At 36.0% G+C, this 20638-nt stretch overlaps 1 protein-coding gene across 2 annotated transcripts in view; it reads right to left on the reverse strand.

Moving 5' to 3' along the window:
* LOC110611097 (callose synthase 3) overlaps nt 1-20638 on the reverse strand; it is a 65378-nt gene that overhangs the window by 37988 nt on the left and 6752 nt on the right. For both annotated transcript variants that reach the window (XM_043954802.1, XM_021751222.2), the window contains exons 9-13: nt 20089-20180; nt 17844-17970; nt 5950-6087; nt 5765-5841; nt 5591-5684 (exon numbers count right to left, since the gene is read on the reverse strand). In XM_043954802.1, coding sequence (XP_043810737.1) covers nt 5591-5684; nt 5765-5841; nt 5950-6087; nt 17844-17970; nt 20089-20180 — 528 coding nt within the window. The remainder of the gene's footprint in view (nt 1-5590; nt 5685-5764; nt 5842-5949; nt 6088-17843; nt 17971-20088; nt 20181-20638) is intronic.

The raw sequence follows: 20638 nt of genomic DNA on the forward strand, positions 1-20638 counted from the left end.
TAGTTGCTGTAATTTTTTTTTTTAATTTTTGTTGATTAAATTAGTATTTTTTAGTTAAAAATATACTTTTAGGCTATTAATTTGTTAGATCTATAAATTGTATGGTTTTTGTTAGTTTAATTTAGACTATTTTTCAGAAATTATTATGAATTTAATTTATTTTGAGTTGCTGTAATTTTTTTTTTTTAATTTTTGTTGATTAAATTAGTAATTTTGAGTTAAAAATATACTTTTAGGCTATTAATTTGTTAGATCTATAAATTGTATGGTTTTTGTTAGTTTAGTTTAGACTATTTTTCAGAAATTATTATGAAATTAATTTATTTTTAGTTGCTGTAATTTTTTTTTTTTATTTTTGTGGATTAAAGTGTTAGTTTTGAGTTAAATTAATAGTGGTAGACTAAGACTTGTAGTCTGACAATTAAAAATTTCATATTTATATAATTTATGTTAAATAGAAATTAATGTATGGAGTTAGGTTAAAATTAAAATATTAGTTATGAAAAAAAATATTTGCCTTCCCTGTATTTGACATTTGATATCTTTTAATTTTTATGAACAGTTATTAAATATTTGTATTGAAAATGCCTCGTGGAAGTGGTTCTAGTTCTACTCAAGGAGGTGGTAAACCAAGTGAAGATATTGGGTGGAAGTTTGCAACACCTACAGGGAAAAAAGGAGAACTGATTTGTAATTTCTGTGGGAGAAAAGTCACAGGTGGAATAACGAGATTGAAATTGCACTTGGCTAATATACCTGGTCAAATTGCAGGTTGTCAGAAAGTTTCTTCCCAAGTTAAGAAGGATATGGCCGCTTTCCTGAAAGAATACCGATTAGCTAAAAAGGATAAAGAAAAAAGAGAAAGAGAATTAGAAGAAGAAATTATGAATATAAATAGAATCGAAGATGATGAAGAGGAGGAGGAGGAGGAGGACATCGAAATGGAAATGGCGAAACGGGCGAGCATGAGACAGTTGGAAGAAGATGAATTTAGAAGGAGAACTGGATCTAGATTTGATGTTGGTGGTAGTAGCAGACAAGTGTTGGGTCGTTCTGCTACTACACGTGAGAGAGGTAGAGAAGCACAAAGATATGCAGAAGTATCTACACCGGCATCTCGGTTGGCTGCCACAGAAGTTGAGATAGAGAGAAGCAGAGCTCAACAAAAGCAGCCAAAATTAAAAAGTAAATGGTTGAAGGCACAGAAGGAGAAAATGTTGAAAGCATTTGGAAATTTTGTTATACATAATAGACTTCCCTTCAGTATTGTTGAGTCACCGTGGACAAAACCACTTTTAAGAACAGCAGCAGAAATCGGGCCTAATGTATCTCCACCTAGTGCTTATGAAATTGCAGAAGTTTATTTGAAAAATGAGTACAATGAGATGAAAAAATATATAGTCTCATTTGATGGAATATGGAAGGAGAGGGGAGTTACCATAATGTGTGATGGTTGGAGTGGGCCAACACGTATGAGTATAGTAAATTTCTTTGTCTACTCAAACAGAGGCACAGTGTTCCACAAGTCTGTTGATGCATCCAATGTGGAGCATAAAGATGGAGAATACTATTTTAAAATTATGAAAGAAGTAGTGGAAGAAATTGGCCCTCAAAAAGTTGTCCAAGTGGTAACGGATAACGAAGCTGCCATTAAATTAGGAGGGAAGAAACTAATGGAGAAATTCCCTAATCTATATTGGACTGCTTGTAGTGCTCATTGTATTGATTTGATTTTGGAAGATATTGGAAAGAAGAAGAGTGTGAAAAAAATAATTGACCAAGCCAAGGTAATTACTCAATTTATTTATAATCATAATTGGGTAGTCAATTATATGAAGAAATTCACGGACAATAGAGATATTATTCGACCTGGCATCACTAGATTTGCCACAAACTTCATTGCTTTAGAGTCTATTGTCCGTTATAGGGTGGGGCTAAGGAATATGTTTGAATCGGAGCAATGGATAATGAGTAAATATGGGCAAGCAACAAGTGGTCCAGCGCATGAAGCTAAGAAAATTGTGCTTGGCTTAGGCAACGAAGGAAGAAACTTTTGGGAGAGGGCACAACAAATAATGAAAGTTCAAGAACCTCTCCTGAAGGTTTTAAGATTAGTTGATGGAGATGACAAGCCAACAATGGGATTTATATATGAGGCAATGGAGCGAGCAAAATTGGCTATTCAAAAAAAGTGTAGAAGCTATTTGGAATATTGGAGAATAATTGATCATAGATGGAATTTTCAATTGCATCATGACTTACATGCCGCTGGTAAGAACATTATATTATAATTTGATAGTTTAGAAAGTTAAATTGTTAAATTAAAAGATAACTTATTATCTATCTTCATATTTTATTTTGCAGGATATTTTCTAAATCCTCAATATCAATATGGCCCACATGATATTGGAAATGATAATGAGATCATGTTGGGTCTCAAAAATGTGATTCAACGTCTAGAGGGGGATTTAGTAAATCAAGGAAAAGCATTAAATCAAGTAAGTAACAACTAACAAGCTAATTCTCAAGTGTTACTACTATGTTAGTGTAGTTGAAGGCTTGAAGCTTGAACTGTTGCTTTTGAACTTGAAGTTAACTTACTGGAATTTAGAACATGTAGGCCCTACTTTTTCGGGACAAAATAGAGAGTTTTGGAACAGCTTTGGCGCAAAAGGCAATTAAGTTCACTAATCCAGGTACTAAGTTTATAAAATAAGTATAAATTATTTTTGTTCGTTCCTTTTTATATAGCTAAGTTCATAAAAATAATAAAAATTTTAAAATATTTTGCAGCTGAGTGGTGGATTAATTATGGAGAAAGTGCTCCTGAGTTGAGAAAAATTGCTATTAAAGTACTGAGCCAAACAACTTCAGCTTCAAACTGCGAGAGAAATTGGAGTACATTTTCTCTCATTCACACAAAGACAAGAAACAGATTGAAGTATCAAAAATTACATGCACTTGTCTTTGTGCACTACAACATGAGGCTGAAAATCAGAAATGTGACAAGAAAGAGCCAACAGGAGTTAGACAGGAGCTACGATCCAATTAATTTGGATTATATTTTTGAAGAAGATGATCCGTTAAACTCTTGGTTGGAGGAAAGGGAATCTCCATTGCTTGATGGGCAACCAAATCCATGGTTAGATGATGAAGAGGCGGGTAATGCTCCATCACAGTCTGAATCTGCCACTCAAACTCAAGGACAACAAGGTACTGCTGGTGATGATGATTCTTTTATTTTATCCAGCTCTAGTAGTGATGATGATGATGGTGGTGGTGATCAAGGTGGAGGAGGAACCACAGTTGAAGGAGGTGGTAGTCGTAGTTCACAAGATCCACCTAGTCAAAGACAAAGTGGAATTAGAATTGCTTCTGAACCATCTCCGATGCGTACATATCAAAGATCACGAGGCTCTCATAGTTCTAGTACTGGTGGTGCTGAAACATCCCAAACAAGAGGTAAGGATGTTGCATATGAGGAGGAGGGGTCAATTGATTCATTAAATTATGGATACAACGCTGGCACGCATAATCCAAATTTTATGTATGGTGGTGGACCTGGTGGTAGCTCATCATCTGAAGATACTTCATCAAATTATGGGTTCCATGGCCAATTTAGAGGGGTGCCATATCCAACAAATTATCCTCCTGCATATTCATATTACCCCTTATCAGGAGCAGAGTCAGCTTTATCATACCCTCAGCCAACTTATGGTGATCCTAATGATATTATGGGTGGTGATTCTTTATTCAGTTTTGATCCACAACAATACTATCAACATCAGCAGCATCACCTTAATGATCAAAGCTCAGAGAGCCAAAGTCAAGACCAACAAGAACCTGCACGACGTTCTTTTTGGTGGTAGTGAGGTTGGTAATTTCCTATATGGCATTTAATTTAAGCTAAATAGTAATATATTTGATATATTTATGTTTATTATATATTTGTATACATTGTTCTGAATTAAATCTATTGATATCATATCATTTTATGAACTTTGCAAATTGATTTGAAAAATTTGCGTAGCGCCAGGCCGTTACCGTTACGTTACGGCTGTTACAGACCTGTTTCCGTTATCCGCGACCGCGGCCGCGAACGCGGCCGCGATCGCGATTTAAAACCATGGGATGCACTTTGTTATTCAGAATATTCCCTTCATAACACTATAAAGTGTCCAATTGGGTGCAGTGCACCAAGCGTAGAATTAGAAGAACTTAAAAAATCACAAAATATACAGGTAGAAGAGGGACTTTTGGTACCCATGTCTCCAAGGCTAGGCAGATGCCAGATCATCTCAAGTTCTTCTGTTGAGAACTAGAGAAGAATGTAGCTACCTTCATTACTTGCTGTTGCTCCTTTCCTCTTTCACTTGGCTCACTTTTTGGTAAGGCATAAGAGTAGGAAATTTCTTTCAAATTTCACAACATAAAAAGAGAAAATTCCACATGAAAGTGCAGATGAAGTAACAAGGACAAAGGGAAAAGCTGGAAAGAATGTATCCTTCAACCTTTGAAATTTTCTTAGAGCATAATTGGTTGATGTTTTTAAGAGCACTGCTTTTGAAATAAGTACTTCAAGTGCATTATTTTTGAACTGGGAAAATCTTAGTGACTTTTGGAAAACCAGCTTTATATTACACCAAGGAAAAGAAATAAGTGAAAATGTTATTTTAAACACACTAAAAGTAAAGTTTTTAATTCTCAAAATATGAAGAAACAGCAGTAAACAAGAGGTAAACAGTCTCTTAATTTATAGCTATTGATTGGTAATTTCAGTTTCAAAAAGATACCTGCATCTAACTTCACTAAATTTTAAGTTTTAAAACTGTAAAAAGCATTTTGACCAACCAATGGGAAGCTTCTGGCAATATTATCAGCTAGAATTTCAGGCTTCCTTTTCTACAACCATTTATGCACAAAAAAGACATATTGGCCAATCCTGAGGGGAAGAGCATTAGCTGATTTTGATCCGCCTTATATACATGTTTTTCCTATTGTATTGTTCAATCCACCAAATGCAACATGTAGAAACTCCTTTTATCAACTCCAAGTTCCTTATACCTGATCCTTGGATTAATCCTGCTAATTGATTTATCCATCATCACTGACCATCCAAATTAGAATCCAAAATTTTTCCACCATTTACTAAGAGGTTAGAATTTGCTTCAGAAGCATTTCAACCTAACTTGTATTTCCATTACACTGCAGTTTCAACTTAACTTTCAACACCGCAGGTCTACTAATGTCTGTTTGCAGTGCTGAGCCAAAGCAAGCGAAACAAATTAAACAAGAGAAAGGTAGCTCTCACAGATGGTCCTAATGCAATCAGTCTATCCAAACTCACACTCACAACTACAAGACTAATTGCCTTATAATAAATTACAAACTAAGAGTTTAAATATTCAAATGTTCATATTATAATGCCAACAAGTCCTGATGCATTCAGTAAAATACTTTAACTATTTCCACCATTCAACTCTACAGGCCGCAGCTGATAAAAAAGGTTATTTTTCCCTTTATAATACTTTATAGACAGAAATATAACATTTAAGAAAAGATAGAGCAGAGGAAATCAGCCATTGCTTACCCCATTTCTCTCATTTCGGGATTTTTCAGGAGGTAGGTGAAAGAAATCAGCATCTGCACGCATTGGCCAACCTAACCGAAAGCAATCAACTGACCTGCAAATCATACGATCATAAATTAATCAGTAGAATAAATACATCAAGCAGAGGAACACTGGAAGACATAAGACTACTACCAGAAGTATTCATTTAAATCATCATAGTTTCTCCATTGAGAATGCTTTGATCTCCCCTTTTGACTCCTTTTAGCTTCCTGTCAATAATCAACGAACACAATCATAATTATATTTTAGACTCAGAAATAAGGAAAAAGACAAACTTTTAGACCAGAAATGGAGAAAGAACAAGCCACATGCAACACCTTTGCAATCACATCGTAGATAGGGGTAACAACTTTTTTCAAGAATGCCTCTTCTTCACCTCCATAAGCAGGCTTGACATTTTCCCCTGTCATTGGACTGACATTCCCAGCTAGCATGCCATAAAGTTCAAATGCCATCTACAAAAAGCAAAACAGACAAGCACCCAATTACACTTAACATAATGCAGAAATATAATATTTTGTTATCCTTCACAATAGAGATTACAACCTATTTATAGATGAGAGACGGTATCTAAACAGGAAGGAAAATCAAGCCTATGATTATACAATCCTTGAGATTAAGGATTAAGTAACTAACCCATCTATATTAATATATTTATTTCCTATATAACCTGTAACACTCCCCCTTAAGTTGGCTCATAAATATTTATCATGTCCAACTTGTTAAAAAAATATTCTATTCGAGACCCATTTAAAGTTTTGGTGAATAGATCACCCAATTGCTCTCCTGACTGGTGGAGATTAAATTTTCTTGAATCTTCTCACGGATGAAATGACAGTCAACTTCAATATGCTTAGTCCGTCCATAGTATACTGGATTGAAAGCAATGTGAAGAACAGCTTAATTATCACACCAAAGTTTCGCGGGTGATGCAACGCCCATACCAACTTCTTTCAGTAGATGATTTATCCACAAAATCTTACAAGTCGATTGAGCCATGGCCCTATATTCTGACTCGGCACTCGATCTAGATACAACATTTTGGTTCTTACTTTTCAAAGACACTAGGTTTCCTTACACCGTAGCCCGTAGTCGACCTTATATCACTTTTAGATCCCGCCCAGTCAGCATCAGAAAAACACTCAAGTGCAGTATGCCCATGATCTCTGTAGAGTATACCGAGTCCACGAGTCTCTTTTAGATAACATAGAATTTATTCTAGAGCAACTCAATATTTCACCATAGGTGCAGACATAAACTGGCTTACAACACTTACTGCAAAAGCAATATCTGGTCGAGTCATCACCATAAAATAGTTCAGTTTTCCAACCAATCTCCTGTACCTCTCTGGATCATCACAAGGGTCTCCATCATCTTTTGTAATACATATATTAGTAATCATTGGTGTGCTACATGGTTTAGCTCCCATCTTCCCAGTTTCTGCAAATCAAGTATATACTTCCTTTGAGACAGGAAAATTCCCTTTTTACTCCTGAAGACTTTGACTCCTAAGAAATACTTAAGCTGACCCAAGTCTTTGGTATAAAAACTCGCATGCAAGTAGTTTTTGAGAGAAGAGATCCCTGTACTATCATTCCCTATCATTCCCTGTAATGACAATATCATCAACATATACAACAAGGAGAATAATACCAGTATCTGAATTTCTATAGAAAGCTGAATGTTCACACTTGCTTTTTTTCAATCCAAGTTTTTGAACAACTTCAAAAAACTTTCCAAACCATGCACGGGGACTTTGCTTCAAACCATACAAAGATTTCTTCAAATGGCAAACTTTCTCATACTCCCCCTGAGCAACAAACTCTGGTGGTTGCTCCATATACACCTCCTCTTGGAGGTCACCATGTAAAAATCCGTTCTTGATATCTAATTGGTGTAAAGGCCAATGCTGAGAAGCAACTAGGGAGATGAATAAGCGGACTGAGGTCATTTTTGCACAGAAGAAAAAGTGTCAGAATAGTCAACACCATAAGTTTGGGCATAACCTTTGGCAACAAGACGGACCTTAAGCCTCGCTATGGAGCCATCTGGATTGACTTTGATGGCAAAACCTATTTACAACCCACAGCCTTCTTGCCAGAGGGTAAACCAACTAGTTTCCAAGTATGATTTTCATCTACACCCTTGATTTCCTCAAACATTGCATCACGCCATCCAGTTAAGGACGTAGAAGAAGAAGACAGGTGATCATAAGACAAAAAATTAGCAACAGAATAGATAGATTCACACTGTCGTTTACCTTTACGAAGACTAATGGGGAGGTCAAGGTCAGTCGGTGGTGGATCTGATGGTGAAGAAGATTCTGGTGCAAGACATGTATCATCAGGTATTGGTCTCCGAGAGTAAACTTGAACAACTGACGGGTTAACAGGAGGCTGAGTATTAGGAGAATGTTACCATCTAAATTGTGTAGCAGAAGGCATACTCGAAGAGGTCCCACCATCATATATGATTCTATAGATGAGCCACTCATCATCATCATCCTTTGTGCAACAGGATAAAAAGGAACTTTCTCGGAAAAAACTACATCTGTTGCGACCAAATATTTGTTGAGGTCTGGACAGTAACACCAATACCCCTTCTGAAGGCAAGAATATCCCAAGAAAATACACTTTAAAGCTTTAGGATCAAGTTTAGTCACATGAGGTCTAACATCCCGAACATAGCAAGTACTGCCAAACAGTCGTGGTTCGAGAGGAAATAATAGCTTCTTAGGAAAGAGGACATTATAAGGAGTATTACCGTTTAGTACTGCAAAGGGCATGCGATTAATGAGAAAGCATGCAGTAGAGACAGCATCAGCCTAAAATTGTTTAGGAACTTGCATTTGAAACAATAGAGCTCTAGTAGTCTCAAGAAGATGTGGATTCTTCCTTTCAGCTATCCCATTTTAAGCGGGTGTATCAACACATGACGATTGGTGAAGAATATCATATTGAGCCATAAGCCTAGAATGATTCTGACATATATTCTTTAGCATTGTCGCTTTGCAAAATTTTCAGAGAAACATTAAATTGAGTTTTGATTTCAGCACAAAAGGCCGAAAAATGAGAGAACACTTCTGAACAATGCTTCATAAAATAAATCCAAGTCATTCTAGAGTAATCATCCGCAAAAGTGATAAAATATCTTAATCTAGTCTTAGATCAAACCGGACATGGGCCCCAAACATCTGAATAAACTCATTCAAAAGCAGACTCACTTAAAGAGATTCGATGATGTTTTGAAAAATGACATGACTCACATCCCAGCAAAGATACTTATGAAATTGAGGGCATAACTTCTTCAAACCAGTAAAGAAGGGTGTCCCAACCGACAATGTGCTTCAAACGGAGACACGACATTGGAGCAGGCAGCAGGCTGAGACACCTATGCATCCAAAATGTAGAGACTCCCAGATACATGTCCTTTACCAATAATCTGCTTCATCACAAAATCCTGAATGAGACAATGATCAGGAAAAAAGGAAACACAACAATTTAGGTCTTTGGTAAGTTTACTCTCAGAGATTAAATTAAAGGCAAGATTAGGTAAACTTAGTACAGATTATAGGGTAATAGAAGGAGTAGGTTTAACAGTCTCAGAACCCTCAACATTATGGGTTGACCCATGAGCTATAATAAGAGGAGAAGGTGCTTTATGAGATCAAAAACTAGTAAAAATATGAGGATTACCTGTCATGTGATCTGTGGCACCAGAATCAATGACCCACTTATATGAAGAGGAAATAAGACACGTTTTACCTGTCTCAGCCGCTACTGAAGACGTTAGGATAATAATATGGGTCTTACTGTCAAAAACCATTTCAACCAAAACTCTATACTCCTTTATCTTCAAACGAATTAAAGGAAGATAACCCAACACCCAAACGGCAAATGAACCACAGATTTGACAAGCGGGTTGTAAGGCAACTAAACGCTTCCACCCAACACCCAAACGGCAAACGAACCACAGATCTGACAAGCGGGTTGCAAGGCAACTTCGGCGTAAATATTACCCTAGATGGGTAACACAAAAGAACAGGAGCCCTAAGTCTCCAAAAATTTTAAAACTTGACGAGAGAGAGGACTCTGACTCCGTTCGACTACCCGCTTCTTTCATGTGTATATAAAATAATTCTATAATTTGGCAACTTTGTGCAGTTTTTATTATTATCAACTTTTATAATACTCTTATATATTAAAAATAATAAAATATATAAAATATAATAACTACGTATCAATAAATTTATAACTGGTATTATTTAATTATTATTATAAAAAATTGTATTATAAATAATATTATCAATTAAAATAATATAAATACATTATTATAATATATTAATAATTAAAAAAAAATTATAAAAAAGTGAGTAGTGCCAGGCCTAAATTAAAGTGTCACAGCCGACAAGAATGACGGAAAATTAGAAGAAGCTAGAAAAGCTAGAAAATTAGAAGCTAAACCTATTCCTATATATGTCTGACAAAGAATGACGGAGACCCTTATGATGATCCACAACGAGACACAAGAGGTTGGTTGAAAAGCTGAACTACCTTGTAGTGATGACTCGTCCGGAGATTGCTTTTGCAGTATGCGTTATAAGCCAATTCATGTCTGCTCCTACGGTGAAACATTGGACCGCTCTAGAACAAATTCTATGTTATCTATAAAGGATCCCAGGACTCGGTATACTCTACACTGATTATACGTATGCTACCTTGAAAAAATAAGAAGCAAAATGTGGTACCCAGATCCAATTGTGAGATTCTATGGATAAATCATCGGTTGAAAAAAGTTAATTTGGATGTTAGGTCACCCACAAAACTTTAATGTGATAATCAGGCTACTCTTCACATTGCTTCCAACCCATTATACCACGAACGGATTAAGCATATTGAAGTTGATTGTCATTTCATCTATGAAAAGATTCAAGGAAATTTAATTTCCACCAGTTGCAGGAAAGCAAGTTACAGGAAAGCAACTGGGTGATCTACTTACCAAAGCATTAAATGGGCTTCAAATAGAATATCTTTTTAGCAAATTGGGCATGATAAACATCTATGCTCTATACTCCAATTTGAGGGGCAATGTTAGAGTGTGAATATAATCTAGAGATTACATAATCATAGGCTAATTAATACTAATTGATGATACTTGTTGAGATTATTTCTGTAAATAGCCTAAATTTGTACTGATAATTAGGGATATGATAGTGTGATATGATTGGGATATGATTAGGGTATAATTAGGGAATTAATTTATTTTCTTACCTAGTATGTACTTATAAGTAGTATATATATCCCAATTGGCTTGAGGGGGATAATTAAGTATTTTCTCTCAAATCTTCTGCTCTCTTTTTCTTCTTTTCATCAAAGGTTTCATGGTATCGAGCCAAGAAACTTGGTTTGCCACTCAAAGATCTCCCACCTTACTTTGGTGACTTTCTGGAAATCAGTTAGTCTCATCACCCAGCTCATTTTTCACGCCAGCATCCGATCTACTTCCTGGTGAAGCACTGCCTGCAAATCCGGCCTCACGCGCCGCCCCAACCAACCCGTCTCCTGCCACGCGCCGATGCGCGCACCCTTTTCCGACAATCGTTTCACGCCGGTGATTCTTCCTCCAGCCTCACCCGGCGCCGACGACTCCAGCCCAGCAGGTTCAATCACCTGTTCAGCCCGCCTTCACACGCCCTCCAGCCACGCGCGGATGCGTGTACCATCTTCCGACGACCGTTTCACGCCGGCGACTCTTTCTCTAGCATCGCCCGACGACGACGACTCTAACCCAGTAGGTTCAATCGCTTACCTAGCCCGTCTAACGTCGGATTTGCTGTTCACGAGCGCAAATCCTTATTTTTTGGCAGATTCAGTCTCCATGGCCCAATCAAATATTGCGCATTCTAGTAATTCTTTTACTTATCTAACCAAGTCTTTACCCATTGGTTCATGGATCCTTGACTCTGGTGCTTCTGGTGCTTCTGATCATATCTCTGGTAATCCCTCTCTTTTCTCTACTCTTGTTTCACCTTCCACACCATCTAGACTCACATTAGCTAATGATTCACAAACTCAAGTTAAAGGGATCGATAACGTATATCTCCTTCCTTCTATCCCTTTGACTAATGTTTTATTTACCTCTGACTGTCCATACAACCTAATCTCTGTTAGCAAATTGACTAAAGATTTTCACTGTTCAGTCATCTTCACTACTGAATCTGTGCTTGTGCAAGACCGGAATACTGGAAAGATGATTGGAGCATGATATGAATCACAAGGATTGCACTATTTTTCCACTTCTAACTCTCTGCTTGCTTTTGTGTCTTCCACCCCCGCTGAACTCATTTATAGTCGTTGGGAACATCCAAGTCTGAACAAGTTACAAAAACTGGTTCCTAGCCTCTCTTCCTTGCCATCTTTAGAATGTGAGTCTTGTCAACTCGGGAAGCAAACTCGAGAGTCTTTTCCCAAGCGAATCAATAATAGGGCCAGTTCTATGTTTGACATTGTTCATTCAGATATTTGGAGTCCAAGTCGGGTTAGTACAACTCCGAGATTTCAATATTTTGTTACCTTTATTGATGAGTATTCTCGTTGCACTTGGCTTTTTTTGATGAAAAATCATTCTGATTTGTTCCCTATTTTTCAAAAGTTTTATGCTGAAATCCATAATCAATTTGGTGTTTGCATTAAGATATTGCGAAGTAATAATGCAAGAGAATATTTGTCTTCCTTGTTCACTCATTTCACTCATTTCTTGCATTAAGATATTCCGCCCAGTTGTCTCTGCATGTTTTCAGATGTATATGCTTTGTTCATGATCATACTCCTGGCAAAGACAAATTCTAACCCAAATCAGTTAAATGTGTCTTTCTCGGCTATTCACGGCTTCAAAAAAATTACAAATGCTATAATCCTACTATTAACATATATTTTGTGTCTGCAAGTGTCACCTTTTTTGAAACCTCTCATTACTTTTCTTCTAGTCCAACACACAAAACTTTTGTCCCTAGCGCTTTCCTTGTACCTCCGACTCCTATTTCTTCTTTGCCGCAAGTGTCCATCTCCCACTTCTATGCCAACTCTTCAAGTCTATACACGTCGGTCTCACCCATCTGCTAATAACAATGACATTTCTCTCCCTAATGCAGGTACTTCTAATGACTTACCTCCTGTTCCGTCATCACCTACTTCGGTCATGATTTCAACAACAGCAGCTACTCCTCCTCTTGCTCTTCGAAAAGGTATTCGCTCTTCCCGAAATCCTCATCCCATTTATAATTTTATGAGTTACCATCATTTGACTCCTTCCTATTATATTTTTGTCTCTGTTGTGCTGTTGTTTCCATACCCAAGACAGTTAGAGAAGCTAATATCATCCTAGTTGGTGTAATGCCATGGTTGAAGAAATGAATGCTCTGCATAACAATGGAACTTGGGAACACTGTTGGTTGTCGATGGGTTTACACAGTTAAAGTGGGACCTGATGGCAAAATTGATCGCCTTAAAGCTCCTTGTAGCTAAAGATTACACAGATTTTTAGGCTTGATTACAGTGATACTTTCTCTCCCGTAGCCAAAATAGCTTCTGTTCGCCTCCTTATCTCATTGGCTGCAATTAATCACTGGACCCTGCATCAACTGGATATTAAAAATGCCTTTCTTCATGGAGAGCTCGCTGAAGAAGTTTATATGGAGCAATCTCCAGGGTTTGTTGCTCAGGAGGAGTCAGGCTTAGAATGTCATCTTCGGCGCTCTTTGTATCGGCTAAAACAGTCTCCAAGAGCATGGTTTGAACGATTTAGCACTGTAGTTCAACAGTTGGAAATGTCTCGAAATAATTCTGATCATTCTGTATTTTTTCAATATAATGGTGATAGATGCATCTATTTAGCGGTTTATGTTGATGATATTATCATTACAGGAAATGATCATGATGGAATCTCTAAGCTTAAGCAACATTTGTTCAGTCATTTTCAAACTAAAGATATGGAAAAATTGAAATATTTCTTAGGAATTGAAGTGGCATAGTCTAAAACAAGTATTGCAATTTCTCAACGGAAATATACTTTGTATATATTAGAAGAAACAGGCATGTTAGACTGTAAACATGTGGACACTCCCATGGATCCAAATGTTAAGCTTGTTCCTGAATAGGGGGAGCCACTTAAAAATCCTACTAGATACAGAAAATTAATCGGCAAGCTCAATTATCTCACTATCACACGACCAGATGTTTCCTTTGCTGTAAGTGTGGTTGGTCAATTTCTTCAAACTCTATAAAGTAGTCACTGGGATGCAATCATTTGCATTCTTAGATATATCAAAGGAGCTCCAAGACAGGGTATACTCTATGAGGACAAGGGTCACTCACAAATTGTTGGCTATTCTAATTCAGATTGGGCAGGTTCCCCTTTAGATAGACAATCTACTTCGGGATATTGTATTATGATTGGAGGGAATATCCTAGAAAAGTAAAGAACAGAGTGTGGTTGCAAGATCAAGTGCAGAAGCAGAATATTGAGCTATGGCTTTAGCAACATGCGAACTCATCTGGTTGAAACAACTCCTTCAGGAATTAAAATATAGCGATACTGGCCAAATGAAGTTGATATGTGATAATCAAGTTGCCCTCCATATTGCATCAAATCCAGTTTTTCATGAGAGGACGAAGCATATAGAGGTGGATTGCCATTTTATTAGGCAAAAGATTGAGTCTGGATGCATTTCTACTAGTTTTGTCAACTCAAATGATCAGCTAGTTAATGTTTTCACAAAATCACTTCGAGGACCACGAATCGAGTATATTTGTAACAAGCTAAGAGCATATGATATGCACGCTCTAGTTTGAGGGGGAGTGTTGAGATTATTTCTGTAAATAGCCTAGATTTGTACTGATAATTAGGGATATGATAGTGTGATATGATTGGGATATGATTAGGGTATAATTAGGGAATTAATTTATTTTCTTACCTAGTATGTACTTATAAGTAGTATATATATCCCAATTGGCTTGAGGGGGATAATTAAGTATTTTCTCTCAAATCTTCTGCTCTCTTTTTCTTCTTTTCATCAAAGGTTTCAATACTAATTGATTGATAAAGGATTCTTAGGAGTTGCCTTAACAATGTCTTGTAATTTATATATAAACACATACTTTAATAGAGGAGACACAAGATTATCTAATTGCTCCTTGTCTTGTTACACATATCATTCAGAACACAGAATTCGAGATTACCTCTTCTTGCTCATTATTCTCCCCCTTCTCCCTCCAAAGAGATGAGTTCTCAGAAGGTAATATTCATACTGACAAAGTATTTCCATAGATGGAGAGTGATAACACTCATATCCCTTCTATGTTGAAAAATACCCAACAAATATACATTTAGAGCTTTGGGGTTGAACTTTTCCACCGTCCTAATATGGACAAAGCAAACACACCCAAATACTTTTGGTAGAACAATGTATGAATTCTTTCCTTATAGAAACTCTAAAGGACTCATAAAATCAAAGGTCTTGGGAGCATTCTACTGATAAAATAAGCAGATGCAAGCCATCTCCCCAGTATGCAGATGCAAGCCATCTTCCCAGTATGCTTTGCGTAGGTTCATAGTGAACATAAGAGATTGATCTACCTCCAATAGATGCCTGTTTTTACTTTCAGCAATACCATTTTGTGCACTAATATAACCATTTTGTGGATTAATATAAGGAAAATTTGTCTAATGTACTATATTATTGGACTCCAAATAAGCAAAAAACCTACTATCCATATATTTTCTTCCATCGTCAATTCTCGAAATTTTCACCTTAGTATCAAATTGAATACAGATCATCTTGTGAAAGATTGAAAATAAAAAAAAGACATCACTTTTAGCTTTAATCAAATATATTCATGTCATTCGAATGCAACAACCAATAAAAATGACAAACCATTGAAACCATCAATTACCAGATAAAGAAACAATTTGAGTTGGTCTCCAAACATCAAAATGAATAGTCACAATAGGAATTTAACTTTTATAATGACTCAAAGGATAGGAGGTTCTAACGTGCTTAGCATACTCACAATATCACAAAATAAAGAACTAAAGTGAGTTATAGCAAATAAACTAGAATAAGGTTTTTCTAAGACAAAAAATGATGGATGCCTTAACTGCCCGTGCCATTGTATTATTTCTTGACTGACATTTTTATTTTCTCCAAAACAGGCTTGAGATATCAGAGAACCTGGATCACCTTTCAACATGTATAAGCCACTATGCAGTTTACCATTTCCAACCTCTCTTCCCTATGAGAAGATCCTGAATAATACAATGATCAGAAAAGAATTTAATTTTACGAGCATTGGTGATAACAGTTAAGAGCATTGGTGATAACACCGACAGATAAAAAGTTGACAAGAAAACGAGAAATATAAAAGATAAATGATAATTTAATATTGGGTGCACAAATAATAGAATTTGTTTCGGATATGGGAGTAAAAGAGCAATCAGCAATTCTGACACTGTTGCCTTTAAAACAACCAGTCATGTATATATTCGCATCAGAATCAATAATCCATAGAATAGTATCAAGAGAGGAAGCATCATTTGATTTTAGAAAGTTAGATGTGGTACTAGAGGAGGAAGAGGTATCAATATGAGACAAGAGGCCCTTGAGACTCAATTTCATCAGGGGAAAAGAACTCAGCAGCATTGTCTCCTTAAAGGGCTCCTCCACAGTTTCTACTAAATTAGCTTGAGTTCTAAAAGTATCTCGTTTCCCTCACGGCCTCTAGTGGGACGACCATGTAACTTCTAGCAAATCTCCTTGGTATGCCTTGGTTTTCCACAATAGTCACAATGCAAGTAATCTTTCTCAGAATTAAAAAGCTGTGGTGTGCTCAAACTAGTAGCCAACCCAGTCTTTTCAACTGGTGCAATATAGAGCATAGCATGTCGACGACTTTCCTCTTATTGAACATAGGCATGAATCTCTTCCAGTGAGGAAAAGGGTTTTTCTCTAACACTTGGACCCGAATTGGATTATATTCGTTATTCAACCCTACAAGAAAATCATAGACCCACTCTTTTTTAATCATTTTCCGAAATTTGATTGCATCTCCCGTACAATCTGTCTGGAAGTTCTGATAGTAATCAAGCTCCTGCCGTAAGCCACATAACTCAGAATAAAATTGGGAGATAGTCATTTCTCCTTACTTAGCACCATGAATCTTATTACGAATATCATAAATTTGGACATCATTTCCAATCTTGGAATAAGCTAAGAACAATGCCTCCCTTATCTTTGCATAAAGTTAAGTAACCATATCATAACAAGATAATTATCTGAATCCCATTGAGAAAAATCTGGATCACTCTCATTTGGTTGCTTCTCATTATCAGTGACATAGCCATGCAGTCCTCTAGCCTTGATAAACAACAATCAAGACCTTGACCAAGCAAGATAATTGATTCCGCCAAGTTGTATGGGACTAATTTGCAAGGAAGGGTTATCAGAGTTAGGAACCGATTACCTTCTACTATGGCAAAAACAAATGAACCGTGAAAGAATAAGAGGTACCCAAGGTTGTACACACAAAAGAACCCAACTAAATCACCAAACGACCAAGTAGCAGCAAGGGATGGCCGGAAATGGGTCGAAAACAGCGCCGGAGTGGACTGGACAACATGGCAGCATCGGGCAATGTCTCGCGCCGGGAAAGAAGGGCGCGTGTGGCTTTTGATGAAGAAAGGCCCCTAGATAGGATAGTACTAAAAAGGTAGATCTAGGATTTTTAAAACCTCAAAGAGGAAAAATTGAATTTAAACCCTAAAATCAGGAAAAAGCTGATACCATAAAGAATTTTAGAGTATTCTTGTATTTCAATCTTGATCTTTAAGTAATTTATATAACTATTTATACACAAAAAATTATAACTAAACAGAAAGCAAATAATTAAAAAATAATTACATAGATAATTAAGAATCCTAATTTATGCCTAGAATAAGTAATCAAATCAAATCATATCACTAGAATCAGTAAATAAGTCAACATAATCAATCAGCTTATCAAGAATTTATCAACATTAGAAGCTCATCCATACAAGGTTCAGATGATAAAAAGTGAAAAAGGCATGGGTTAAATACCATAACTGTGTTCTTTATAATAGGCAAAGAATGACATGAATGACAAATGCAGTTTCCAAGATGGGACATTATTGGAACATACATGATGATAAATGTAGCACAGGCATTCTGGCATGAATCTCAAGTTTGCAGCTTCCCCCCATATCAAAAGATACAGACCCATATAGAGTAATTTACGCTGTTGCACCTCCTGCTGTATGGTTGGCAACCTGCAAATTTAGAGTGAATATGGTATCAAACTATCAATATAAGCTATATAATTGGACTCCACGACCACCCAACCCCTCCGCTGAAAAAAATTGAGAGACGATACTAAGAAACAGAAAGGATATGGATAATGGATAATGGATAGGCCAAGTCAATAACAAACAAATTTTATTTATCTAGTAGTTTCTTTCCAGATTTTCCATTATCTATCTTATCATATTTTCTGTTATCTTACCCTAAATCTAATAATTGCTTGTACTAGACTTCTACTTCGATTTGAAGTATCCAAACCACCGCTGTAAAAGGAGTATATTTTATTCAATAAATCAGGTAGATTTATTCTAAGAATTGTGAGATTGAGACTCTCATTTTTTAGTCTTGAGGTGTTAAGGGCTCCCTCTAATGAGCTCTTTTCCTATTAATCACCCCATGACGCGATCCGAGACCATAACAACTTGGCATCGGAGCCTGTTATCACGGGTGTTTCAACAAATCTAGAAAAGTTGAACTCTTGAATGACTTAGCTCAGCAAATTTCTGAACCAATTCAAACCTTCAATAGGGGATTGAACTAAAACCAAGATGGATCAAATCGCGGCCAATCAAATTTTGGTCAACATAAGAAGATAGAAGTACTTGTGGTACCTAAAATGACAAACTAGACTTTCCATCGTGCGATGGCACAAATGGTACATTATCATCCTACATTTTGAGATCTATAAGAGTGGGGATAGTAGATCATGTTTTAAAAGAATTTGATTTAGTTTCAAATGAAGTTACCTTTGATCCAGACACTCGGATTTCCACTATAGGAGAGTCTATCAATTGTTTATGGATAATAGATAGGTCAAATCCATAACAAATAGATGTTATTTATCTAGTAGTTTCTTTTTAGATTTTCCATTATCTTTATCTTATCATATTTTCTGTTATCTTATCCTAGATCTCACAATTGCTTCTATTAGACTTTAATTTAATTAAAAGGATTAAAACCACCACTATAAAAGGGATTTATTTTATTCAATAAAACAGGTAGATTTATTCTAAGAATTGTGAGATTGAGACTCTTTTTTTAGTCTTGAGTTGTTAAAAGCTCCCTTTAATGAGTTCATTTTCTATCAATCACCCCCATGACGCCATCCATGACCCGGGACCATAACAATATGATACAAGAATCCTGCAATTTCTTTCTCTTTTTTTTGTCACTAACCTCACATTTATACTGAATACTAACTTTAAGCTGCATTTGGCCATCTAGAAAAGTGCAATACGGCAAAGCAAACATAGAAATGCGGGAAAAGAAAGAAGAAAGGCTTGGAACCTTGAACATCCACTTTGTCATTGGGATGTTAGGTTAGCATATAAAAGGGACGCGAAAAAATATATTATTTCTGTAGATAAGGAACCTGAATAATTCTTAAATTCTACCTTCCATCTGGATAAACTTTTAACTAGACCTAGGCTAGTTGGATGCCTAATTTTTTCTCATCTTTTCCATTGCTCAGCTCCTTCTCCCTTTCCTCATTTTAAAGGACATTCAGCTCATATGCTCCCACATCCTCCTATTTTCTATTTACTCCATCAAATAATAGTCAAATTTTGAAAAGATTTTCTCAATAGCTTATGAATCCCTTTCATAAATAAGTAAAATAATACTCTCTCCATCCCACAAAGATAAGCTTGCTTTCTTTTTCATCTATCCCAAATTATAGGCCATTTTCCTTTAAGACGAATTCATTTCCTTTTCTATGACATTGTTCAAACATACTTTCTTTGATTGTTAATTACCTTCCTAATATATCCTTATTCAATGTGCATTTTGAGAAGTAAAATTCAATAGTTCCAAGAATAATTTAGTAATTCAGCAACATGAGTGGAGGGTACTTTAGGAAAGTCAATATAAAATTTATTGCTTTAACTATATTACCTATTTTTTATTAATCCATGTGAAAAATAAATAGGCCTATCTTTATGGAACAAAGGGAGTATAATCCCATGCCTATAAATTTACCAACTGGAATATGCAACAAATTTCTATCATGTAAGAATTAAGAAAAGGACCATATGCAATTACGAAGCCACTTCCTACTTATAGTTCAAATTTATAGAAGGAACCCTTACCAAAGACTACTTTTTCTATCGAGGTACTTGCACCATTTTTTGTAGTTCTTGAAAAGCTTCTTCATCACTTCTGTCAATGCACGCTCATCCAACTAGGAAAAGATATGCATATGTCACAAGAACATGAAAAAGTAGTGGTACTCTTGCAAAAATTTAATTAGTATTGCTAACACGATTTGCATTAAATTAAGAAACAGAGCAGCAATTAGCTTCTTTTCATGCCTTTTATTATAAATTCCAGAAAAAAGACAGTAACAAAAAACTTTTTCTCGTTCAACCTTCAAAAAAATTTTACCCTGTATGCCTTTTTAAAAAAGACAGCAATTATCTAGAAAGAGGTGTACAAGTAATATGTAACATGTACACCAGAATATCCCAAATAGTTTTGGTTTAAGGCTTTTTTTTTGTTGTTGTTGTTGTTATTTTGTCATCAAAAACCAAAACATTTGAAGATCAAACAAAGTGTGAATGCAATTCAGCAGTAGACATACAAACAACAAAAGGAAAAAAAAATGTATAAGCAAGGAAATACAAACAAGAGTAGAAAAAA

The sequence above is a fragment of the Manihot esculenta genome, chromosome 3 (assembly GCF_001659605.2).
Source record: "Manihot esculenta cultivar AM560-2 chromosome 3, M.esculenta_v8, whole genome shotgun sequence".
Lineage (NCBI taxonomy): Eukaryota > Viridiplantae > Streptophyta > Magnoliopsida > Malpighiales > Euphorbiaceae > Manihot > Manihot esculenta.